At 49.4% G+C, this 26,758-nt stretch overlaps 1 protein-coding gene across 1 annotated transcript; it reads left to right on the forward strand.

Moving 5' to 3' along the window:
- Positions 1 to 665: 665 nt before the first annotated feature.
- Positions 666 to 24,942, forward strand: PADI4 (peptidyl arginine deiminase 4; the record flags this gene model as incomplete). The annotated part of the gene is given in 14 exon segments (XM_079720045.1): positions 666 to 686; positions 5,972 to 5,991; positions 6,184 to 6,356; positions 6,359 to 6,363; positions 8,133 to 8,199; positions 9,729 to 9,796; positions 11,278 to 11,392; positions 12,850 to 12,975; positions 14,476 to 14,654; positions 14,789 to 14,892; positions 15,809 to 15,920; positions 17,593 to 17,700; positions 24,746 to 24,797; positions 24,800 to 24,942. Coding segments are annotated over 14 exon segments (1,293 nt in total).
- Between the last annotated feature and the right edge of the window lie 1,816 nt (positions 24,943 to 26,758).

Consider the following 26,758-nt stretch of genomic DNA (forward strand, 5'->3'; position numbering starts at 1 on the left):
CACAAAGAGCCCCAGCCGGCTGCAGACACCACATCCACAGGCATGTGCCGTAGCCAGCTGGTGTAGACAGACTGGCCCCTGGGCTATTCGATGTGGTGGCAGGCATAGTTTGTATACTTCAGACACGTTGACCCTGGCTGTCTCCCCGACCCAGACAGTCAGTGCCTTCCAGGGACGACAACCCAACCATCCTGCTCCCCGGCCACTATTGTGCTGGGAGCAGTTGGGGGCAGGTAGGAAAGCCAGTGCCTGCACCAGGCGACACACAGGGACACCTGCTGTTAGAGTTTAGCAGAAGTGGAATGGTGTCTTTGTCAAGGACTGATCCTGTATTAGTTATCTATCACCATGTAACAAATTGCCCCAAAACGTGCTGGCTCAAAACAATAGCGTTTAGGATCTCACAGTTTCTGTGGGTCAGGATCCAGTGTGGCTTAGTTGGGCCCTCTGCCCTGGGGGCTCAAAGGCTGCAATCAAGGTGTCAGCGGGGCTAAAGTCATGTTGAGGCTTGACCAGGGCAGCCCTGCATCCAAGCTCAGTCATGTGGCTCTTACAGGATTGTGCTCCTCGTGGCCTTGTGGACTGAGGGCCTCAGTTCCCTTCATGTGGCTGGCAGGAAGCCTCCCCCAGTTCTCTGCCATGTGGGCCTCTCCATAGCTCACAGCATGGCAGCTGGCTTCATCAAGGTGAGCGAAGGTGAGAGAGAGAGAGAGGAGAGAGAAAGAAAAAGGCGGGGGAAGAGGTCTTTTGTAACAACCCATCACTTTTGCCATTTTCAGTTGGTTGAAAGGAAGTCTCTGGGGAGACTTCCTACACCCAAGGGGAGGGAGTTACACAAGGGCATGAACACCAGAGGTGGGGATTATTGGAGACATCTCAGAAGCCTGCCTGCCGCGTACTTTTCCCGTATTTTCCTAATTCTCTATAAGGGATACCTACAGCTTTTGATATGGAGGCAAAGAACTTTTATTACAAAAATAAAAATGAAAAGTGTAATCATAAAATCCACGTCTTGTGACATCATGGAGGGAGGGCTGCCTCTCTAAGTTGCTTCCACTATGGTTTCAATCTGCTCCAATTTATGAGCCCTTCTGTCTGTGAGGATTTCACTGTCTGTGGGTCACTCACTGTCACAGAAAGGGCTGCTCTGAACATCCTTGAACGTGTCTCCTGGTGTACATGTGCAAAAGATTCTCCAAGAGTGGAATGGCTGGGTTTGGGGTGGGCTAATGTTTGACTTTACAAGATAACAGCAAGTTCTTTTACAAAATGCTTAACTTGACACTCCCATGAGCTGTGTGTTAAAGTTGCCTTTGAACCATATAGTCTATGGTGTTGTTTTTTACCAATCAAATAGGTGTAAAACCCTGTCTCAAGGCTTTAATATTTCATTTCCTTACTTATTAGTGATGTGGAGCACCTCTTTAGATGTTTATCATCCACTTGTGTTTCAATTTCTGTGAATGCCTGTTTGTATCTTTTGCCCTGGGCTTTTTTTTTTTTTTTTCTATTGAGTTGTTTGTCTTTTTCATGTTGAGTAGCCTAAGTTCTTTAAATATTACGGATGCTAAGCCTTTGTAGGTTTTATGCTGTGAATATCTTCTTCTCAGATTATGCTTGCTTTTTCACTGTATAGAGTCTTTTGATGAACAGAAGTTATTTATTTTCATCTAGTTGAATTTATCAATCTTTTCTTTCTTGTTTATAGATTTTGTGTCTTATTTAATTATGGGCATCAAGATGTCTCCAACATCTTTTGAAAGATACAAATGCTCATTCATGATAAAAAGTCTCAGTAAACTAAGCATAGAGGAGATCTTCTTCAACTTGATAAAGAATATCTACAAAAGACTTACAGCTCATATCACACTTAATGGTGAGAAGCTTGAAGTTTTCCATTAAAGTCAAGAACAAGGCAAATGTATTCCCTCTCCCCACTGTTTTTCAACACAATATGGAAAGTCCTAGCTAATGGTTAAGACTAGAAAAGGAAATAAAAGGGATACCTACTGAGAAGAAATAAACTTTTTTTGTTCACCTATGACATGATCATCTATGTAGAAAAACCCAAAGAACTGAGAAAAAAACTTCTGGAACTAATAAGCAACTATAGCAATGTTGCAGGACACAAGTCAATTGCTTTCCTCTATACCAACACTGAACAAATGGAATTTGAAATTAAAAACACACTGCCATTTACATTTGACCCCTCCCAAATTAAATACTTAGGTATAAATCTAACAAAATATGTATAAAGTCTGTACAAGGAAAACTTCAAAGCTCTGATGAAAGATATTAAAGAAGAAGTAAAAAAATGGAGAGATATTTCATATTCATGGGTAGGAAAACTCAATATTGTCAGTTCTTCCCAACTTGATCTGTAGATTCAGTGCAATGCCAATCAAAATCCTATCAAGTTATTTTGTGGATATCAACAAACTGATTCTAAAGTTTATATGGAGACACAAAACAAAGAAAACAAAACAAACCAACCAAAAGAAAACCCAGAATAGCCAACAGAATATTGAAGAAGAACAAAGTTGGAGGACTGACACTACCTGACTTCAAGACTTACTGTAAAGTAAATCAACTATACCCTAATATAAATTATTTTTAGAAAAAGACTTAACTGTAAAGCTACAGTAATCAAGACAATGTGATATTAGCAAAGGAATAGACAAATGAAACAATGGAATAGAATAGAGACCAGAAACGGCCGCACATAGATATAGCCAACTCGTCTTTAGATGTGGCACAGAGGATTTTTATGGCAGTGAAACTACTTGATATGGTACTATAATGGTGGATATATGTCATTACACATTTGTCCAAATCCACAGAATGTAAAACACCAAGAGGGAACCCTAATGTAGACTGTGGACTTTGGGTGATAATTATGTGTCAATGTAGGGTCATCAATTCTAATGAATGTACCACTCTGGGGGAAGAGGTTGATAATAGGGGAGGCTATACATGAGTTGGGGCAGGGGATATATGGGAAATCTCTGTACCTTCCTCTCAATTTTGCTGTGAACCTAAAACTTCTCTAGAAAATGAGCTATTTTTTTTAAAAAAAGATGCAAAATTCTGTCTTTCTTCAGTCTTTAGTATATGATGTGAGGATGGGATCAATTTAATTATTTATTCAATGTATTCATTTTCCATATGGATAAGCATATTGTCCCAGCACCATTTATTACACAATCTTCACTTTCCCCAGTTATTTGCAAGACCACCTCTGTCATAGATCAAGTAGAATCTCTCTTAAATTGCATCTGTCATTTTCTTTACCTAAGCCATTACAATGCAATCCATGACTTTACAGTAAGTCATACGTGGTAGAGCAAGTCCCTCACATTTTGCTTCTTTTTCTTACAAGGTACTTTGACTATCTTAGCCCCTTGGTTTTCCAAGTAAACCTTGGAATCAACTTGTCAAGTTCAAGTAAAACCCCGGAATTTCTCTGACCATATGAATCTATTTGGAGAGAATTCATACCATGATGATATTAAGCCTTCCTAACCATGTTCATGGTATTTCGTTCTTCTAATTTGGGTCTTCTCTAATTGATTTCAATAAAGTTTGATCATTTTTCTCCATAAAAGCCTTACACATCTTTTGTTAGGTTTATCCTAGGTACTTTACAGTATTTCTTCCTAATATAAATTATATGCTAATAGTGTGGGTTTTGTCTAAAAATTAATTTTGTCTGATATTAATATATCCATCCCAGCTCTCTTCTGGCTAATATTGGCTTAATGTATCTTTTTTCCTTTTTTTTTAAAACTTCATCTTTCCTGGATCCTTGTATTTTAGGTTCATCTCTTATAAATAGCATGGAGCTGGATTTTCTTTCTTTATCTAGTCCAAAACTCTCTTTTAACTAGTAACATTATTTATATTTATTTTGATCATTTATATATTTGAGTTTGCTTTTACCATTTGCTTTTTAGTTTTTAGTTGTCTATTTTTTTCTATGTTGCCTTTTTCTGTGTAATTGCCTTTTTGAATGGAATTATCCATTCTTTTTAAAAATTATTGGGGCTTCCCTGGTGGTGCAGTGGTTGAGAATCTGCCTGCCAATGCAGGGGACATGGGTTCGAGCCCTGTTCTGGGAAGATCCCACATGCCGCGGAGCAACTAGGCCCGTGAGCCACAACTACTGAGCCTGCGCGTCTGGAGCCTGTGCTCCGCAACAAGAGAGGCGTGATAGTGAGAGGCCCGCGCACCGCAATGAAGAGTGGCCCCCCGCTTGCCGCAACTAGAGAAAGCCCTTGCACAGAAGTGAAGACCCAACACAGCCATAAATAAATAAATAAAAATTATTGCATTTTCTCCATGTATAGAAATTTATGAACTCCATTTCTCTTCTTTTTTTTTTTTTTTTTGTGGTATGCGGGCCTCTCACTGTTGTGGCCTCTCCCATTGTGGAGCACAGGCTCCGGACGCACAGGCTCAGCGGCCATGGCGCACAGGCCCAGCCGCTCCACAGCATGTGGGATCTTCCCAGAACGGGGGCACGAACCCGTGTCCCCTCTATCAGCAGGCGGACTCTCAACCACTGCGCCACCAGGGAAGCCCTCCATTTCTATTCTTTTGGTGAATACTTCTACATTTCTAGAATTAAACGCTATCTTAATTCTCTCTTCAATTGAAGACCTCATACCAATTTAACTCTCATTACCTCTCCCAGTTTACATTCTGCTCTTTTTTTTAATCTCACAATTTTGATATTTTTATAAACTTTTTTTATACAGACAATATTTTTTAGATTTACCAAAATATTTACCATGTTATTTGTTCATCATTTTTTCTTGCATCCAGATGATTCTGACATTAGGTATCTTCTTCTTAAAGTATGTCTTTAGAAGTTGCTTTAGTGAAAGTGTGTTGGTTTTAAAATATCAGTTTTTCTTCATCTGAAAATGTTTTTATTAAAATATAATTTTTTATGTACACAATTCTAAGTTAATAGTTATTGTTTCAAGGTACTTTGAAGATATTATTCAACTCTCTTCTGGATTTCATTACTGCTGTTGTGAAGTCTACTTTCAATCTATTGATAATTATTATTCTTTTATAGGTGACCTGGCTTTTCTTCTTTCTGGATACCTTTAAGATCTGTTTGTCCTTGGGCTTCCCTGGTGGCGCAGTGGTTGAGAGTCCGCCTGCCCATGCAGGGGACACGGGTTCGTGCCCCGGTCTGGGAAGATCCCACATGCCGCGGAGCGGCTGGGCCCGTGAGCCATGGCCGCTGAGCCTGCGCGTCCGGAGCCTGTGCTCCGCAATGGGAGAGGCCACAACAGTGAGAGGCCCGCGTACCACAAAAAAAAAAAAAAAAAAGATCTGTTTGTCCTTGGTATTCTTAACCACAGTGAGATGTGTGTGTGTATGTGTGTGTATGTGTGTGTGTGTGTGTGTGTGTGTGTATGCAGAGAAGGGAATTCTTGGCAAGTTCCCTTACTTTTCACATCTCAGCAATGCTTTGAAAAGTATATTCTAGAGCTTCCCTGGTGGCGCAGTGGTTGAGAATCTGCCTGCCAATGCAGGGGACACGGGTTCGAGCCCTGGTCTGGGAGGATCCCACATGCCGCGGAGCAACTAGGCCTGTGAGCCACACCTACTGAGCCTGCGCGTCTGGAGCCTGTGCTCCGCAACAAGAGAGGTCGCAATAGTGAGAGGCCCGCGCACCGCAATGAAGAGTGGCCCCCGCTTGCCGCAACTAGAGAAAGCCCTCGCACAGATACGAAGACCCAACACAGCCATAAATAAATAAATAAATAAATAAATAGGTATATTCTAACCATGATCCAGTCGTTTTGTAAGGGGAAGGTCCTTCAGAGTACTGTTTGTACTGTTCGTGTGATTCTTCATATATGCACAACACTGTGTGTGCATGTTTGTGTAATATAAACCTCTGGGTGCACACATCACTCTATGCATACGTCTGTGTGTGTGTGTCCTTTCCTAGTTCAAGCGTAACCTCTCCAGGTCAGGGGATTTTCTTTCTGTTTCTCACTACCTCCTGACAACCTACCAGTACTTACTCCCATGGTCAGGGTCAGTCTGGCTGCCTTCTGATGTCCACACTGGTGGGAAAAGGAAGAACACTGGGGAGAGCAGCAGTGGGCCAGGCACAGCCTCACCGTGTCCCCCTGTCCTACCCATCTGTCTCTTCCACAGCTCTGCCCCCAAGGACTGCACATCCTTTAGCATCACTGCTTCCCCAGGAGTGGTCCTAGATGTTGCCCACTGCCCTCCAGCCAAGAAGAATCTCACAGGTTCCTCCGAGTGGCCCCTGGACCCTGGGCTGGAGGTGAGCCTGAAGATGAGAGCTGTCAGCGATAGCACAGGTGACCGGAGGTGAGTGTGGCAGCTGTGGGCTGGGATGTGTAGGAGGAGGTCAACAGGTCATAACAGGTCAGCCACTCAATCGACCCAGAGCCCCAGCCCTCTGCAGGCTCTGGGGTGAATCAGTTCTTTGTCTCTCCCAGCTTCTGGTGGCTGCTGGTATGCCTAGACTTGTGGCCACATCGCTCCAATCTCTGCCTCCGTGGTCCGTTACCTCCTCCTCAACCTGTCAAATCTCCCTCTGCTTCACTCTTATAAGGACACTTGTCATTGGATTTAAGACCTGTCTGGATAATACAGGATGATCTCATGTCAAGATCCTTGATTACATCTGCAAAGATCTTTTTTTCCAAATAGGGTCATATTCACAGGATCCAGGGATTAGGACATGGACATATCTTTTGGGGAATCACCATTCAACCCACTGTAGCCGCCTTGACTATAGATGGACTCAACACGACCCTCCAGGATTCCCACAGGGATCTGGGACAACAACCACTTGTTCCCAGCAGGACAGGCCAAGCAGGATATCTCCTGGGGCAGAGTGGTTGCCTGCTCTAAGAATACAGACCTTGGGGGCCTCCCTGGTGGCGCAGTGGTTGAGAGTCCGCCTGCCGATGCAGGGGATACGGGTTCGTGCCCCGGTCTGGGAGGATCCCATATGCCGCGGAGCGGCTGGGCCCGTGAGCCATGGCTGCTGAGCCTGCGCGTCCGGAGCCTGTGCTCCGCAACGGGAGAGGCCACAACAGTGAGAGGCCCGCATACCACAAAAAAAAAAAAAAAAAAAGAATACAGACCTTGGGCATCAAAGCCAGTCAGCAAGGGTGCAATCAGAGAAAGCTTCCTGGAAGAAGTGGTAAGCTGATGGATGGTATCAATGACCTGCTTAAGAGAGGAAAAGAGAAGCGAGCGCTCTACACAGAGGATGTGGCCTGTGTGCACACTCTGGATAAGAGAGGGTGAGATGTGTGCTGGGGAAGCTGAGGAAGAGCTGTATGGAAAGAAAGGAAGGTAGAAGGGAAGGTGAGGGAGAGAGGGAGCTAGTATTAGAGGGTTTGGCATCAGAGACCTCATTCTCTTAGGACAACAGGAAGCCAATGAAAACCTTTCATCCAGGAGTAACAAGACCACATATGTATGTTAGAAAGACCCACTGGCTGCAGTGTAGTGAGTCCGTTAGATCTAGGCAGCAGACTGGGGGCAGGGCAACCAGTCAGGAGGCTGATGCTGTGGTCCAGATGCAAGGTGACAGTGGCTGTGACACTTCCCTGGATTCCCACTATCTGCAGGACAGGTCGAGACACCTCAGTGTGACCCTCAGGAGCTCCCTTCTTCTGGTGGCAGCTCTTTGGTTTTGCTTTGGGGAACTCCCCTCCGTCATCTCGCTTAGAAGTGTGGTTCCTGACGCTCTGCCTTCCTCTGGCCAGGCTGGGCCAATCAGTTGGGTTCTTCCTGGATTTTTAACCTTGGGCAGTGAGAGTTGGTGTTGCCACTCTCCCTCCAATGCCTCTTCCACCACACCCCCATCTGCTGAACTCCTGACACCATGCAGGCAGAGGAAGCTGCTGCCTCCCTGGTCTCCCAAAGGACCCTCTTCTATACATCATAGTCGCTTGAGTGTTTTGCTCTCCTTCCACTCTCACCAGCTGGCGTGTTCCTAACAGGCTGGGAGCCTGATCCTTGTCTCCTCAGCACCCTGCTCTGAGCTGGCACATAGCAGGCCAGTTAGTGTTTGTTGAATGACTAAGGGAAATCATTAGTGGTTGGCTCCTGTCCTATAGGTTCAGATTTCATACTATGGACCCGAGACCACTCCAGCTGAAGCCCTGCTCTACATCACTGGGGTCGGTAAGTGACGCCAGGGATCTTGGAGCACCACCCCTCTCCCTCCACACAAACACCTATACAAGGCATCTCTCCAGGAGAAACTACACCCTGAAGCTTACTTTAGACTGAGCAGAGAAAAGGATAATTTCTAGCCAGTCATGCATCTGGTAGTTCATAAGTATTCCTTCCCCAGTCAGTGAACCCCAAATAGAGCTGGGGAGAGAGGGCATTTGCAGGAAGCTTCAGTTACATCTCAATATTTTATTTCTCAGCTTAGGAAGTGGTACGTGGATTTTCAACACACGAGTCTCTATACCTTTTTGAAACCTCAAATATTTATGAGAAAAAGTAGATGATGAGACTGTTTTACCCAATAATATAGACCAGTGTTCCCCAAATTCCATTATTTACATCCCATCTTCACCATTTTTGCCCCATCAGTGATCTGCTTGTACTCATATTTATTTAGTATTCTTCTTTAAATAAAGTACATTTTTAACTTGACCTCATCTGGGACAATAATATCATAATATTATTATTACATACATTAAATATATGAACAGCATGTGAAAGCTTCAGGCTTCTTTTCATTAATGAATTTCATTCATTTATTTCATTAATACACATTTTCATAATAATAATTATTATTGTTGATGTTATTATTATATAGCACTTACTCTATGCCAGGCAGGGTGCCAAGACTTTACATTTAAACCTTACAACAATCCAATGAAATTGGCACTATTATTACCACATTTTACAGATGAAGAAACTGAGGTACAAGAGGTAAAGGGACTTGCCCAAGATTACACAGCTGGTTAGCAAAGGAGCCAGGAAGTTCTGGCCACCAAGCGCTATGCTCTATGGCCCTACATCGATACTTGGCTATGGATATGTTTAAAATGTCATCTAGGTCAATCTCATTCTGTGAACTCACGAGGTCACTACACAATGTCATTGGAATGACCATATAGTCATGCGTTCTGATGAGAGGGGAAGGATTCAGAAGCAAACATCTGCTTTCTCAGCCATGCCATTTGGACAGAGCAGGGTATGTTTGGGCTGTGGTTTGTCCCCAGTGCAGTCACAGTACACAGAATGAAGAGCCAGGTTGGGTTGGAATAACCACTGTGTCCCCTACCCCAAAGTCACTGGGGGCTGGAGTTGGGGCCAGAGGCCTTTGAGAGCCTGGCAAGGTGTCCTTGCAGGGGCTTTGTACCATACATCCATTGGGGTGACCGGGAACTCTTTCTGAGACCCCTGGGGGTGGCCAGACATGCAGGGTCTGGTTGGCATCACAGCTGTGGCAGGTCCTCCATGAGAGGAGAATGTGTGTGGTTAGAAGCCCAGGTTCTGCTGTCAGAATTGCAGCCAGACTTCTTCTTGGGAGACATGGGGGTGTCTTAGAACCTGTGTCTCCTCTGAACCGGTGAGAAAGAAGCCTTTGTGCAGGTAGGTCTCCTGGGGAAAGATTGTCCATCTGGGACCAGACTGAGTGCTCCCACCTTGCACCCTCGCTAACCCTCTCCTCTTACTCCCCGGGATTTCAGAAATCTCCTTGAGCGCGGACTTCACTCGCACTGGCAAGATGAAGTCCACCGGAGGCAGGAAGGACCAGGTATGTATGGCTCGACCTTGTCCGGCACCCCAAATGCTCCCGTAACACCACTGGGTTCACCTAGCGCGCCCCCTGGTGGTGATAAGGTGAACAGCGGTCTGTCTCGTATCCATGTTAATAGTAAAAGAAACACAAATTTAAGAAGAACAGGAAAAAAAAGAAAATTAAAATCACGAATACCATTACCGTTTTGGTTTACATAGGTCCCATCTATTCTACAAAACTAGATTTTCACGATTGTGGGTTCAGAGAATGTGTTCTCCCACAAACTGGAAACTAGACTCACCCAGTTCATGCACAGCAGAGAGAAAATTTGCAGGCAGGTCTCAACTCTGGCTCAAAAATCCCCTATACTATGGGGAATTCCCTGGCGGTCCAATGGTTAGGACTCCACACTTTCACTGCAGGGGGCACGGGTTCGATCCCTGGTCGGGGAAATACGATCCTGAAAGCGCAAAGCGCGGCCAAAAAAAAAAAAAAAAAAAAAAAAAAATCCCCTATACTAGATTTTAGCTACCGGTGGGAGAGGTTCACATGGGGTGAATAATAAAGAAAAGAGGCAGGGGGTAGCGGAGGGAAGGAGCCAGGTGGGGGAAGGGAATGTATGTTGCAGAAATATAGGGTGATGTGGTACGCAGGTGATGAATCGTCTTAACTGGGGTCCATGGATAAACCTCAGGGTGTCCCTGAAACCCCAAAGCTGCCTGCACATTTTTGTGCCGGTGTGCACTTTTATTTATTTATTTATTTATCTATCTATCTATCTATTTATTTATTACTTTGGCCACACTGCGTGGCTTGCCGGATCTTAGTTCCCCAGCTGGGTAGTGAATGCACCGAGTCTTAACTGGACCACCAGGGAATTCTCCATATGCTGGTGTGCACTTTAGGATGATATGACCTGTCAAAAATTAAGATCCCTTTGTGGGGTCAAAGTGGGGGGAAGGATTACAGCTCTCGGAGTGGAATTCATCCTTGGGTCCCTCCCAAAACGCAGTCATTCCTCGGGGGGAGAATGCTCTCCTACAAACAGAAGATGTCATCACTATTAGATTCCTGCTGGGAGGGGCTGCTCAGTTTGCTTTCATCTTTGGGCAGACAGTACCCGGCTGCTAAGAATAGTGCCCACACTTTGGTGAACGAGTAATTAAGGGTTCTCAGAAGAGGAGCTATTTAGATTTGAATCTAGACACAAATATTTAGCTCAGTTTGGTTTGCTAATCCAACAGTTTTTAGAAGCTGTTGAAATCAATTTTACTCTCTTCAGTCCCTTTTTTTAAGTGGATGAATGGAATTTGCTTATGACTTTTGGGGCAGGCAAAAATCCACTCTTGGGACCAAAAAATTACCTGATGTGGGAACAAAATGTGTAAATCACGCAAGGCTATTGAGGTGCTAGGGCAAGGTGGCTGGGCTTTCCCAGGAGTTGGAGGGACATACCAGGTTCCTAAGTGTGCCCCATCTCTGCTGGGTGTCCACAGAAGACCTGGACCTGGGGCCCGCATGGGCAGGGTGCCATCGTGATAGTGAACTGTGACAGAGACAATCCCAAGTCTTCCACTGTGGACTGCAAGGATGACCAGCTTGACAGCAAAGGTAAAGACCCCCCAAGAACCAATGGGAATAGAGCTTTGCCTTTTTGTGAAGCCTGTTGTCCTGAGCCTTGTAACAACCCTCAGAAACCAGGGTTATTGGAAGCGTGTTCTTTTTAGCATGCCTGTTATGTAGGTGAAGGAATAGACAGGGGTCCTGAGAGGGCAAGTAACCTTCCCAAGGTCACACAGCAGCCAGGGAAGAGCTGGGAGCAATGCTGAGTCTCCCAATGCCTCCTCCAGGGCCCAATTTCCATCCCCAGCCCATTAACCAACCCAAACTTCTGCGCTTGGGTCAAACCTGGGGCCCCAAATAATTCAAAATGAAAGCCTGACTAGAGCCCCAAATTCACGTCAGAGCAGCCCTGAGCCCCTGCCATAGGCTGGGCACTGCTCGGACCAGTTCAGAATTCTTAACTCATTTGATCCTTCAGCTCAAGTTTCAGAAGTACGTATGGTCCTCTCTCCCACTTTACAGATGGAAAAACTGAGGTATGGGGAAGTTAAGCAATTTGCTCTGGGTCACACAGCTAGTAAGTCACAGGCTCAGGATTTGAACCCAGGCATCCCAACACCAGGGCAGGTTTAGGGGCACAAGTTGGGCGCAGGGTCCCTGCTGGCACACCTCTGAGGCATGGCGAGGGTGGAAGACCTGCACTGGAGGAGGGCGCTGAGGGGGGTGGGATCATTTGGCCAGGGCAGCAGCTGCCGCCTTCCTGGGGAGTTGCTAGAATGGCCTAGAAATGGATGCATTTTAAAGTTGCCTGGGGTTGGCCTGGCCTGATGCCAGGGAGCAGCCTCTACACGGTGCCTGGCACACAGTAATGATCAAACAGCCCGTATGTACCCTCCCAGGATGCCGGGCGCTGTAATATGCACTTTACACATACGACTGCACCCTTCCCTCCGTGTGGGCTCTGCGCTTAGCCCTGTGTATTTACGAGGAAGCAGAGGCACGGAGAGCTGAAATACCTCCCCAAGCCCACACAGATCCAGGGTTCAAACCCCACCCACTCCAGTGCCCTTGACCACGTGAGTCTTGTCCAGCCTCTGACTCTCGTCCAGCTTCAATCTCCCCAAGCCTTTGCCGGCCACTATTCAGGTTGGCTCACTTCCCACGCAGGCCCCGGGGAGAAAACCTTCCACTCATTCACCCCACAAATAATTACTGAGCACCTGCCTTGTGCTAGGCATTGTTCTAGATGCTTCTCGGAGCTGGGAACAGAGCAACAAACGAGATTAAAGTGATTTCTGCTTTGGCGAGCTTACATCCTAAGTTCATCCTAGTAGGAGAGGACCAAACCCTTGAATTCCTTTCATTCTAAAGTGAAAAATATTGTTTAAATACTGGAAAGAGCATAAGGAAAATAAAGCCAGGTGACGCGATGAAGGGTGGTCTTGGTGGGGGGGGGTGCGTAGTCTCAGGGGCCTGTGTCTCAGGCCACGCCCTTCTCATTCCAGACCTGAAGGACATGTCCTTGGTGATCCTGAGCACGAAGACCCCCAGGGACTTCTTCAGCAAGCCCCAGCTGGTGCTCCATGTGGCCAAATCTGAGATGGACAAAGTCAGGGTGTTTCGAGCCAACGGTGAGTCGCCCTCGGCCGTCACCTTGGTGTTCCCTTCCCAGCCCAGCCAACGGCACTCAGCCCCTTCACACACACTTCAGTGAATAATTCCCGAGCACCTTCCCTGTGCCAGGTTCTAAGAACCGAGGATGCAGCAGTGAGCAAGATGGACATCTCTGCCCACTACCTTGTAGAAAGGGCACAGACACAATGCAGGCAAACAAGGTGATGTCTGGTGCTGGATGAGCACTGAGAAGGAAATGACCTCCCTCCCAAGGACTGTTGAAGTTGTTCTTTGTGTGTCTGTCTCTGTCACACACACACACACACACACACACACAGACACACACAGAGGACTGCTGTTTACAGAGGTTTTTGAATCCAAGCTGACTGCACATACTAACTGTAATATGTAATAATTTGTTCTCCAACAACCCGGTGATCAGAGACATCAGTGACTTCTCAGCGGCTGGCGAGCACCTGCCACTGAGTGCCGGGCTCGGTTCTAGGCACAGGGCACAGAGCAAAGAACAAAACAAAGTCTCTGCCCTCATGTCACTTTCATCTCAGCGGGTTGAGAGCAATGATATGTAAAATCGTTAAGTAAAGTGTCTAGTGCCTCAGACGGCATTAAATGCTACACAGAAGGATGCAACAGTGAAGAGGAAGAGAACGAGGGGTGTGAGGAAGGGGGGCCGGGGAAGGCTTCCCCCAGAAGGTGTCATCGAGCAGACGGAGGTGTGGGAACACTCAGGGGAAGGGCACTCCTGGCAGAGGGAATCACAGGTGCAAAGGCCCTGAGGTGGGATGTGCCCATGGGCTTGAGGAATGTAGGGAGGCCAGCTCGGCTGGAGTGCATAATGCAAGGGTTAAGCGGGGGGATGAGGGTGGAGAAGAAAGGCCAGAGGGGAAGGGGCTGGGTCAGGGAGGCAGGCTTCTAGTCTGTGGGAGGTGGGGGGCCATCTGAGGGCTGTGCAGAGGCGCAGCTTGATCTGACTTCCATTCAAACCACAGCGATTAGACTGACATTGGTTTGGCCACAAACCAACTCCTTGCCTCTATGGAGGTATCACCTCCTCCAGAAAGCCTTCCCTGACCTTCCAGAACTTACTACTATCTGTAATTTTGACTGTCTTTGCTCCTCCCTACTTACCCAGGAGATTGTGCACTCCCTGGGGACCAGGACAGTGACTGTCACCCTGGTCTTTCCAGGTGTCAGCTGAGAGCAGGTGATAGGGAGTGCATGGATGGATGAATGAATGAATGAGCTATAATGTATATTGGACTTTCTGTACAGTTGTGAATGACCCAGGCACCCTCATCACTCCATTCCTGGACCTCCATCGGGAGGGCAAGGGTGGGGCCTTTAGTCCCTTCCTCCTAAGGGGAGGCTCCTGCCAGATCCAGCTGTGAGGAATCCTTAGGGGTGAGATGCCACGGCCTTGGGAAGGCATCACACACCAAGAAGACAAGGTCTCAGAAGTAGGGACGCAGACCTGAGCCTCCCCTGCTCTCTCCCAGCAGACAAACAGCCCTCCAGGTACGGCATGATCCTGGGGCCACAGCATCCCTCTCACCCCCTGGAGCTCCAGGGTGGCCATCACAGCACCGACTTCTATGTGGAGGGCCTGGCTTTCCCAGACGCCAGCTTCCCAGGGCTCATTTCCCTCCATGTCTCCCTGCTGGACATGTCCAACCCGGTAGGCCAAGAAGGGGGATCTGGGCTTCCAGGCACTGGCCCAGCTGTGGAGGGGGCTCCAAGCAGCCCCTGGGAAGCAGTAGGTGTTGGGCCCTGGCTGCTGTGACAGTTCCTCCCCTCCCCCTCCCCCTGCAGGAGCTCCCCAAGGCCCTGGTTTTCCAAGACAGTATGGTCTTCCATGTGGCCCCCTGGATCATGACCCCCAACACTCAGTCCCCGATGGAGGTGTATGTGTGCAGGTGAGGGGCCCTGGAGGGCTGAGGGCGGGGCACAGACACACCCCCAGGGAGAGCCCTGGACCAGGAGCCCATCGTGCACTTGCTGGGTAAATGAGGAAAAGGTGATATCTGTGCTATGACTTGCTGAGGGCTGAGGCTTGTTAAGAACCATAAAAAGGTCGGGAAAATCATTATTGGTGGTGTTTTCGTGTCACTATCCTGCCCTGAGGCAGGCCAAGGGCTGCTTTAGCTCCTGGGGGCCTCTGAGTTTGCCAGACCTGGAAGATGAGAACCTGAGTCCCTGGGTGAGGCCTTCAGGGCTCCTCGGAGCGCAGCCTGTGAGCCTTCTGCACCAGAAACCCCTGGGCACTCATTTAAAATGCACGTTCCGGGCCAACCTCTGAACTGCTGGGTCTCGACTCTGGGGACGGATGGGGCCCAGCTGTGTTTTCACGTTGCCGGGGGAGGCTTGGCATCCCTCCCGCAGTCTGAGAGCCCCCACTAACCATGCGGGCTCACAGGGGGACCTTCCCCTCTCCTCTTCCCATTGCTTTGGGGCAGAAGGGCTGAGAATGTAACCCCGTGGTCAGGACGCAGGCTGGAAGCCAGCAAGGCCTGGGTTCGAATCCAGACGGCGTGACCTTGCGCTCTGACCCCCTCATTCTGTCTCCTCCTCTGTGGAAGGCTGGGTTGTTACCAGAGTTCAGTGAGCTAAGCTTGCTAAGAGCAGAGAGACAGGGTGAGCTGCGGTCTCTGTCCAGGCTCCAGGTGCCTTGGAGCACCCACCGTGCCCCTCCCGTACTCCATCCAGCCCTGACATCCTGCTCCATCCCTAGAGACACCCCAGGGGGTCCAGATTGCCCCCTTGGAGGCCAGCCAAGGCCACTGGCTGCTGAATCAAGGGCACTAAGGAGATTGTTTTTTCTGTTCTTTCTAGGTTATTTGAAAATGAGGATTTCCTGAAGTCAGTGGCTGCTCTGGCCAAGAAAGCCAGGTGCAGGCTGATGGTCTGTGCCAAGGAGGAGAGCATGAATGACCGGTGGATGCAAGTGCGTGGCCCGGGCACACAGGAGGCGCATCCCTGAGGGTCAAGGGACACGGGGACCTGGGCTCCTAGGGCTCGGCCGAGCACCTGGCTGGCCACCCTTCCTCAGACAGGCAGGGAGTTAGGAGCCTCTGAGGGTCCTCGCAGACGGAGGGCTCAGGCAAGTGACTCCACTGACATCTGCTGTGGCCACGTCATGCCCGCCGTGGTCACCAAGATGACTACCTTCCTGCTTGAAAACTCTCAGACAACTTCAGGAAATTGAGGAAATGCTGCAAAGCTCAGGGGGCTGGAGCTCAACCATTCCCCCTAGCAGCCTCCCTCCAAGCCAGCCTTCCCAGGCTCGGCCACCAGGCCAGGCCACACCCCTGCTCCAGCACTTTCCATGGCTCCCATCTCCTCCTCCTCAGCTTGCCTCTCAATCTGGCTGTCCCACACCGGCCACACTGGATCACCATTCCTTCTCTGTGCCAGGCTCCCCCTCCACCCTGTCGTGCCATGAGCCCCCTGAGGGCAGAGAGGGAGTCTCCTTCAGCTCAGCACCCAGAACCTGGCATTGGGTGGTGCCAGTGGGCAGCGGGCGGGCTGACCGAGCCTCCGTGCCTCTCCTTCCGTGCTGCCCGCCCGGCTCCCACCCCGTCCCATAGCCCTGCTCCTTCTCTCCAGCCGTCCTCCCCCTTCCCACCCCCACGTCCAAATCGGTCCCGTCCGATCCCAGCTCGAATCCCCTCCATAAATGTCCTCAATCCCTCCAGCGGGAATTCATTCCTCTTTCTTCTAAACCTCCAAATAATACCCTCTCTTCCTTTCTCATCCTTCCACCTGTGTTAAATCAGGTTGAACCAGAAGAAATGGCTGATATGCCACCATCTTTTACCTCCAAGAATGGCAATTTCGGATGGTTCAGCTAAGAGTGATGTGTCCAACATCACGCCTGCCTGCTAAAATACAGGCAGGATGTGTACCCGATTCATTTCTGCACCCTCCCCGTCTCTGCCCCATGGGCTCGGCTGGGGCCTCACCTGCCCTCCTTCGGGGCAGAGCTACCTCTGCCCTCCAGCCTCAGCTCAGCAATGCTCTTTCTCTTTTTTTAAAATTAATTTTTATTGGAGTATAGTTGCTTTACAATGTTGTGTTAGTTTCTGCTGTACAGCAAAGTGAATCAGTTACACATTTACATATATCTTCTCTTTCTTAGATTCCCTTCCCTTTTAGGTCACCACAGAGCATTGAGTAGAGTTCCCTGTGCTATAAAGTAGGTTCTTTTTAAGAACTCTCCTCTGACCCATCCCAACTGAATCAGGAGTCCCCCATCCGTGTTCCCGAAGACCCCTCTCACCTCCCTCCCATCACCTCCTAGCACCGGGTGGTGAGTGCCCAGTCCTGGATCTCCCCTTGAGGACAGGCTCGTACACCATGGGTCCCTGGCATCTGGCCCGGCACTTACCAGGAGCGAGAGTGAAGGGCACGCCATTGATTCCACTACACGTTGGTTCAAATACAGGACAGTAAGCTCTGCTTTCCCGGAACCCCTCCTCTGGAGTTGAATGTCCCACGTGCGTTTGCCCTTGACTGCAAGGGGGAGAGTGTGGATGGTTCCACACCCCCATCCCTGCGCTGGGGGTTGAGACCCAGGCAGCACACGTAACAGCCTCCCCTCCACTCACTCTTCATAGGAGGAGATGGAGATCGGCTACATCCAAGCCCCACACAAAACGCTGCCCGTGGTCTTTGACTCCCCAAGGAACAGAGGCCTGAAGGATTTCCCCATCAAATGCAGGCTGGTACAGACTAGGCGGGGATGGGCGCCAGCGCTGAAACCGTTGCCTTGAGGCCTCCTTCCTCATTTTCTGTCTCCCACCCTTGCCTGCTGCTGAGCATCCTGCAGGTGTGCGTCCTGCCTAAGCAGCCATCACACAGGTGGCCGGGGCATTTTTGTTATGTGATGAGATCTGGCTCTTCCTTTCCCAAAGCCCTTTCTGGCCATGAGCTCACTTTGTCCTCAGGAAAACCCTGCCGAGGACATAAGTCCTCTCCATAGATGCTCTTGGGACTTCCCTGGCAGTCCAGTGGATAAGACTTCACACTTCCACCGCAAGGGGCACGGATTCGATCCCTGGTCGGAGAGCTAAGATCCCACATACTGTGCAATGCGGCCAAAAAAAGAAAAGAAGATGCTCTTGCTGGAAGGTGAGGGTAGGGCCAGGACCAGAACCTTCCCCAATGTCCAGCTGGAGGCTCTGTCTTTTGGGTGGGAGTCTGGTCTTTGGGGGGCTCTCTCTGGGACATGGGGGTGTTCAGGATCAGAGTGGTCATTTCCTCAGTGTGACTTTATCAGCCAAGGTCTCTACGTGTGTTTGGGGGGTGGGGCGAGGGTGACATATTAGTGAGTCATGCTTGACTAACCTGGCAGTTTCGGGCAAACTCAACAAAGAATAATAATAATAATAGCAATAATAATGGTTACATTTATTGAGCACGCGTTCTGTGGCAGTCACAGGGCTAAATTCTTACGTGAGCTGACTAATTTAATCTAACAACCTCTAAGGTAGATGCTATCACTAGACGCATTTTATAGATGAAGAAACTGAGGCTCAGAGAGGTGATGCAGCTTTCCCGAGGTCACACAAAAAGAGAGTGAAGCTAGAATTCAAACTGGGCCATGAGCACCCTGCTCCCTGCTTTCCCAGTTAGACCCCAGGCCTGCGATCTGATCCTGGACAGCCCCCTAACCTCAGGCACCAGGGAAAACAAAGGAAAGAGTGCAGGGTGCAAGGTTTGCTGTGGTGAATGGCTTTCCAAGGAGCACCCTGTGCCCCAAGGGGAAAGGAAGCAGCCCTGCCCATGCAGGAGGCTTTGAAAAGAAACTTGAGTTTAACTCGCTTGTTCTCCTGTGCTGAGTGGTGCCAATGAGCGGATTTAGTTGGGGTCACTGGTGTCTCTCTGCCACAGAATCAGGTTAATCCTGTTTCAGGAGCAACAGGATGAATTTGCCAGCTGCGCTGAGACTTCGGCCCTTCTCGCTGATTTCAGTCCTATTGTGTTCAGTGGCCACGTCTCCAAGAGTGAGGAAGGCTAGGTTCTCTGACGTCACAAGCCAGCTGCCAGGCAGACAGACAGACAGACACAGCAGCACAGGTGTCCTCACCCAACCCACAGACAGCCTCGGAAGAGGGGGGCTGCGACGGTCCCTTAGCCACGCTCGTCTGGGGTATTCAAGTCACTCAGGAAAAGAATTGGGATCAAAGTCAACCTCCTCGAAAAGGGAACCCTCTTGCACTGTTGGTGGGAATGTAAATTGGTATAGCCACTATGGAGAACAGTATGGAGGTTCCTTAAAAAACTAAAAATAGAACTACCATATGACCCAGCAATCCCACTACTGGGCCTATACCCTGAGAAAACCATAATTCAAAAAGAGTCATGTACCACAATGTTCCTTGCAGCTCTATTTACAATAGCCAGGACATGGAAGCAACTTAAGTGTCCATTGACAGATGAATGGATAAAGCAGATGTGGCACATATATACAATGGAATATTACTCAGCCATAAAGAGAAACGAAATTGAGTTATCTGTAATGAGGTGGATGGGCCTACAGTCTGTCACACAGAGTGAAGTAAGTCAGAAAGAAAAAAACAAATACCGTATGCTAACACATATATATGGAATCTAAAAAACAAACAAACAAACAAACAAAAGGTTCTGAAGAACCTAGGGGCAGGACAGGAATAAAGACGCAGACGTAGAGAATGGACTTGAGGACACAGGGAGGGGGAAGGGTAAGCTGGGACGAAGTGAGAGAGTGGCATTGACATATATACACTACCAAATGTAAAATAGATAGCTAGTGGGAAGCAGCCGCATAGCACAGGGAGATCAGCTCGGTGCTTTGTGACCACCTAGAGGGTTGGGATAGGGAGAGTGGGAGGGAGACGCAAGAAGGAGGAGATATGGGGATATATATATATGTATAGCTGATTCACTTTGTTATAAAGCAGAAACTAACACACCATTGTAAAGCAATTACACTCCAATAAAGATGTTAAAAAAAAAAGTCAAACTCCTCACCAGGCAACAGCCTCATCTGCTTCTCCAATCCCATCATGGGCCACTTTCCCTGTCCCTCACCTGGCTCCAGCCTCACTGGCCTCCTTCCTGTTCTTCAAATGTACCCAACTTGTGCTTGCCCCAGGGCCTTTTCATATGCTGTTCCTGCTTCCTGGTTAGCTTCCCAGTTCACATGTCTGGCTCCTTCTGCACCTTTAGGTCTCAGCTTCAATGCCCTCCTTAGTGAGGCCATCCTGGTACTGAAGGACACATCCACGCCCCTGGCATTCTCCACTGTAGCACTGCTGGTTCCTTCTGGAGTCTCTGTTATAAATCACCGGACTGTTTACTTTCCATCTTCTGTCTCCCTGCTAGACTGGAAGTACCACAAGGGCAGGGCCTGGGCCGTAGTGCCCATCACTGTACACCAGGCACTTAGCACGCAGCTTACACGTTGTGGGTGTTCTCCCACAAGACAACATCAGTACATTTTAAACCAGTCAGTGGAACACCAGTAGCACTTGCCATAAGTAGAAGCATTGAACCTTGAAGTTAAACAGAATGAAAACAAAAGAGTGCTATTAAATCCAGCTGCACACAAATGACTGCAAAAACTCCAAACCAGGTTTCGCCCTCCACTTGTTAAGATGGGAGGTTAGCGGGTGTTAAGGATGGATTTGCATCACCCACTCTGGGACTTTCATCTTTGATGAGCCAGAAAGACTGGAGGAGAACTTGGACACATTCTAAGCCTGTGCTGGAATCTGTAGCAAGTAGCACATGTGAGCATCTCCTGCACATCTTGCTCTGGGTTGGGGGGGCCCTTCTCCAGACCATGGATACCCCTTCATTCGCCTGCAGAAATCCAAGCCTGCAGCCTAGGTAGCTTTCTTCTCATGGCGACAGCCAGGGCAGTGACCTGGATGAATTCGCTATTCATTCATCAAACGTTCTTTGAGCACATACTCTGTGCCCAGCCCTGTTCTGGGCACTTGGAATCTATTGGTGAGCAGTGCCAAGGCCCCTGCCCTCATGGAGTTGACATTCTAGCCCAGAAAGATAGACGAGGAACAGTATGTTTAATGAACAAATACATTACATTATATGTTGGGAGGTGAAATCAAAGAAAAAGAAAGAGCAGAATCAAGGGGCTCACAGATGCCAGAGTGGTGGGGGGATTGGATTGCAATTTTAAATAAAATGGTCAGGGGAGGCCTCTTTGAGAAGTTGACACTGGAGCAAAAGCTGGAAAGAGGTGAAGAAGTTGACTCTATAGACATCTCGGTGAAGAGTGTTCTGGGCGGTGGAACAGCCAGTGCAAAGGCCCTGAGGCAGGGCATGCCTGGCATGTTCACAGAATAGCGAGGAGGCCTGAAGGGGTGGAGCTGAGTGAGCAAGAGGCAAAGTGGTAGGAGAGGCAGAGAGGTGATAGGGATGAGGTGTAGTGGGGAGACGGATCCTGTGAGCTTCTTGGCCATCGTAAGGCCATTTGTTTAGAATCTGAGAAACTGGGGAATCATTGCAGAGTCTTAAATAGAGGATGATTATGATCTGATTGATGTTACTAAAGAGAACCTCTGGCTGCCCACTGAGAATGGACGGCAGTGGGGCAAGGGTTGGAGCAGGGAGAGTGGGGATGAGGCTGGTGCTGTAACTGGAAAGGTGATGGGCTTGCAGACCAGCGGAGCAGGGGAGGGGGTGAGAAACGGCCAGATTTGGGATGTGTTTTTTTTGTTTGTTTTTTTTTTTTTTTTTGCGGTACGCGGGCCTCTCACTGTCGTGGCCTCTCCCGTTGCGGAGCACAGGCTCGGGACGCGCAGGCTCAGCGGCCATGGCTCACAGGCCCAGCTGCTCCACGGCATGTGGGATCTTCCCGGCAGGGGCACGAACCCGTGTCCCCTGCATCGGCAGGTGGACTCTCAACCACTGCGCCACCAGGGAAGCCCCTGGGATATGTTTTGAGGACAGAGCCACTAGGATTTCCTGATGCTGTGAGGGAGCGACAAGCCTAGGTGACTTCAGGTTTTGACCCTTGTGAGTGGCAGGTGTCATCCCTTGAGATGGGAGGACTGAGGGAGGAACAGGGAACAAGGGGCTGGGAAGCGGGGATCAGCAGTTCTGTTTGGGGCAAATGTGAGATATTTAGTCAATATCCAAGTCAGACGTTGTACCACATGTACAGCATTTGGGAGGGAAATGCAGACTGAGATATAAACATGGGCATGGTCAGCACGTGGATGGTATTTCATGAGACTGGGTGAGATCCTCAAAGGAGGGAGTGAATCAAGGACCAGGTCTGGGGCCCCCAGTGCACAGGAGGCTGAGAGGGAGCAATAGCTGAAGCCAAGTGCAGAAAGTGTGGGAGGGACATGGCAGTGACCAGCTGACTCGGATGCTGCTAATGGACAAGGAAGCCTGGGCACTGCCCATTGGGTTTAGCTGTGTGACCACGACGACCTCGAGGGAGCAGTGTTGATGGCCCAGCCGGGGAGGAAGTCAGGTTGGCATGGGCTTTAGAGAGAAAGGGAGGATTTGGAAGTGATGGGTTTTAGAGTTATGGTATCACAGACGTCCTTGAGACTAGTCATCTTCCCAGAAAAACGCACCCAAGCTCACTATTTGGAATCTGTTTTCAGGGAGTCTTTGGCCCCCATGAAGCCCCAGGGTCCAGACCATCGACTTGTAGGAAGCAGAGTTACAGGTGCAGTAAGTAGACCAAATCATGGCGCCTCAAATGTGGCTTAATCCCCAGAACCAGATGCTGTCTTACATGGCAACAGGGGCTTTGCAGATGTGATTAAGTTAGGGATCTTGAGATGGGGATTCTCAGGACCTGGGTGGGCTCTATGTAATCACAACGCTCCTTGTGAGAGGGAGGAAGGTGGGTTGTGGTGGGAAAAGGCATGTGATGACAGCAACAGAGGTTGGAGTGATGGGCATTGAAGGGATGAAAGAAGAGGCGACCAGCCAACGTGGCCACTAGAAGCTGAAAAAGGAAAGAAAATGGATTCTCTGCCAGAGCCTCCAAAAGCAACCAACATGCCACCCCTTGATTTTAGCCCAGTGAAACTGATTTCAGACTTCTGACCTCAGAACCGTAAGAGATAAATGTGTGTTGTTTGAAGCCACGAATTGGGTTACAGCAGCAGCTGGAAACTAATACGGGGGTGAGAGGTGTGTCACCTGCCTGGTCTTCTCATGAAGATGGAGATGTCACAGCCATTTGGGGAGGTTCATTCCAGCCTGAGGTCAGGATGCAGCTGCATGTGGACCAAGAGGGCCTGTTGTAGAGACAGTTCAAATCCCAGTCCTTCTGCAAACTGGCTCTGGAACCTGAAGAGCCACATACCACTCTGACCTTAGTTTCTGCTCTGAAAATGAGGATAAAAACGAGATCTTGGGCTTCCCTGGTGGCGCAGTGGTTGAGAATCCGCCTGCCGATGCAGGGGACATGGGTTCGTGCCCTGGTCCGGGCAGATCCCACATGCCACGGAGCGGCTGGGCCCGTGAGCCCTGGCCGCTGAGCCTGCGCGTCCGGAGCCTGTGCTCTGCAACGGGAGAGGCCACAACAGTGAGAGGCCCGCGTACCGCAAAAAAACAAAAACAAAAACTGGGTTCTCCAGGGCCCTGGGGTTCCAAGGTAGTACCTCAAATGCAGATTTTTTCTGTTTCATGCATTGAAGTGCTGCAGAAGATTTTGTTTAGAATAAAGCTTCCTTGGCTAAAACGAGACAGGAGGGGGCACCCTCCTCTTAACCCCTGGAATAAAATTAGCCCCAAGCATTTCATTTTTTCTCCAGTTTAGCCCAGCCAGGCAAGAAAGCTGATGCTGACATATGGGGGATGAGGCATCTCAGATGAAGTAATCAGCTATGCTGAGGGCCGACTTGGTACCTCCACTGTGCGAGGCCCCAGAGGGAGCTGGAGCCTGAGCCATGACTCTCCCAGGAGCCCCGTGATGGGCGGTGGGGGCGTGGGCCTGGGCGTGGAACAGGTGGAGAAATGAGGAGTGCCAGGCACTCAGCATGGGCTGCATCTGAGCGGTGAGATGCCCCTTCAGTGACTCATAAGCCCTGGAGACTGACTCCGTGCTTACTATGAGCTGGCACAGACTCTGCATACAGGTTCTTATCCAATTGTCATAGCAATGGAAATGTGTTTGGGCTCTTTTTGCTGATGGGGCTCAGAGAGGCGAAGTGACTTGCCTAAGGCCACATAGCTATATAATAGTAGTGCTGGGATTCAAATCCATGTTGGTCTGGAGCCAAAATCCTCATCATTTCACCTGACTAGGCCACCTCCCAATATAATGGAGGAAACATAGTCGTTTACATAAGTTATAACATATGGAAAGTGCCCCAAAATAGGTAATCACTTATTCACCAGATCATATCAACAGATATTTATTAAGTGCCTACTCTGTGCCAGGCACTGTGCTGGGAGCTATGGAAACACAGAGGAGGATGACTAACTCACAGGCAGCTTCACGGAGGCGGTGGTACTTGAGCTGGGCCTTGAGTAATCGAGTTTGCCAGAGGGTGGCAGTAGGGAAGGAGAGAACAGTGTTAAGAATGTGGACCCCGGAGTCCGACAGAATTGAGTATAAGTCCTAGACTCGCTGGGTGGCCTTAAGTAGCTCACGTTACCGGCCTGGGCCTCAGTTTGCTCATCTGTGAAGTGGGGCTGTTATTTCCAAAGGTCAGAAGAGGAAGGGGGCACTCAGATGGTGCCGCAGGCTGCACGCTGCTGCCCCTGACCTGGGCTCCCGCTTCTTTGCAGGTGAACATGCTGGTGCTGGGGAAGCACCTGGGCATCCCCAAGCCCTTCGGGCCATCATCAACGGCCGCTGTTGCCTGGAGGAGAAGGTGCGGTCCCTGCTGGAGCTGCTGGGCCTCCACTGCACCTTCATCGATGACTTCTACACCAACGTGCGCCAGCAGCCCTTCTCCTTCAAGTGGTGGTGCGTGGTGCCCTGAGCCCGCCACCCCCCCCGCCCCTGGAAGCTCCGGCCAGAGGCTCTGGTCCCCTGCAGTGAGGCACAGCAAGAGCTCTTGGGGACATTTTGGCTCCCGGGGAGGGGTGGGGGATCACCCTCTGGGCAGTGGCTTGATTCCTTCCCCTCTGCCCCAGCCCCTGAAATCCTCACCGAGGACCCCAACATGGTTGTGGCATTGAAAACTCACTTCTGCTGTAAGAAGCTGCAGTGACGTTTTACAGTCACTTTGTATGTGAGGTCAAGCTAATGCTCCTGGCATTCATTCATTTATTCATTCACTCATTCACTTACTGTCATGGTCGAATTGAATATTACAAACTTGAAGGTTCTACCGGGATACATTGAAGGCCAACATTCCTGCTTATGTCTTTCTTTCCCGGGCATACATTTGGTCTATAAAATTTTCTATGATCTGAGCCTAGTTGATTCTAATCTTCCCAAGGAGCCTCTGAGGGAGACTGAGGGGGGGAGGGGGAGGGCTGAGCCCCCCAGGGGTGCAGCACATCCCCAGAGCTGCACTGAAGTCAGTTTCCAAACAGCCAGCCAGCCAGGTGAACCGCCTGAGGTGTATTGTTGCTCATTTGATTATTTGCTTTAATGTGTGTGTATGTTAAATGCACTCCTCTGTATTTCATGATTAAAAAAATAAAGTTATAGGCTTCCCTGGTGGCGCAGTGGTTGAGAGTCCGCCTGCCGATGTGGGGGACACGGGTTCATGCCCTGGTCCGGGAAGATCGATCCCACGTGCCGCGGAGCGGCTGGGCCCGTGAGCCATGGCCGCTGAGCCTGCGCGTCCGGAGCCTGTGCTCGCAACGAGAGAGGCCGCAACAGTGAGAGGCCCGCGTACCGCAAAAAAAATAAAAATAAAGTTATAAAAAGTTGACTGGATCACAGGGACACTCAGCAGGAAAGAGCAGCGGAGATGAAGTCATGTCAGCCTCAGGCTTCTCCGGATACCACAGAGCGATATTTATCAAGTTCGAGGGCAAAGGTGCAGCCTGATTCCTGGTCACATTGTCCTTTGAAAAAAAGGCAACAGACATGGAATGCAAGAACCCAAGGGGGACATGAGAACTGACTGTCGTTTCAAACACGCAAACGTTTCAGACATCAGCAAATTCTCATTGTCTCTCCCATTTGTCATTTCCGTTCCACCAGCTAGAAAGCCCCATAAAGCAGAGTCTTGTCCCTCGTGTTTTCTGCTGTGCCACACTCTGCCTAGCTGGACGTGGCACAGAATAGGAGCCATGGGTTTCGTGGAATGAGGTTGTTAGTCCCCCCTGTGTCCTTTTCATATGTTTTCTTTTATGGCCCTGACATTAGGACTTAAGATTCCCCTGAAGAAAATAAAACTTGGTGACTTGAAGTCTTGATGATTGAGGCCAGATTTTGGCTCCATAGAGCCTGAGATGCTCAGAAACCACCCAGAGATGCTGTTTTCAGGTGGGTCGTGGAGAACATGATGGTGGAAAAAGATGGTCATCCGGAGTGTCTGCCCTCACACAGACTAAGGAGAAAGGGATCCATAAACCCGGTCACCATGTGCTTCTCTCTCTGAAGAGAATCAGCTCCCCCACCCCCCACCCCCCACCCCGCTTGGAATTTGCTGAGGCAGAAGATGCACAAGTGTTTCTTGTGGACAGAAGGGGGCCGTGCACAAGGGGAAGCTGGTGTGAGGTTGTCCCCAAACCTGACCAATAGGGCAGCCTGGAGCAGTGAATGAGCTCGGTAGACAAAAGCTGAAGCCCTTGTCAGATTCCTGGGGCTGCAGAAGGCTGGAGAGATGAGCTGACGGC

The sequence above is a fragment of the Hyperoodon ampullatus genome (assembly GCF_949752795.1).
Source record: "Hyperoodon ampullatus genome assembly, chromosome: 2".
Classification (NCBI taxonomy): domain Eukaryota; kingdom Metazoa; phylum Chordata; class Mammalia; order Artiodactyla; family Ziphiidae; genus Hyperoodon; species Hyperoodon ampullatus.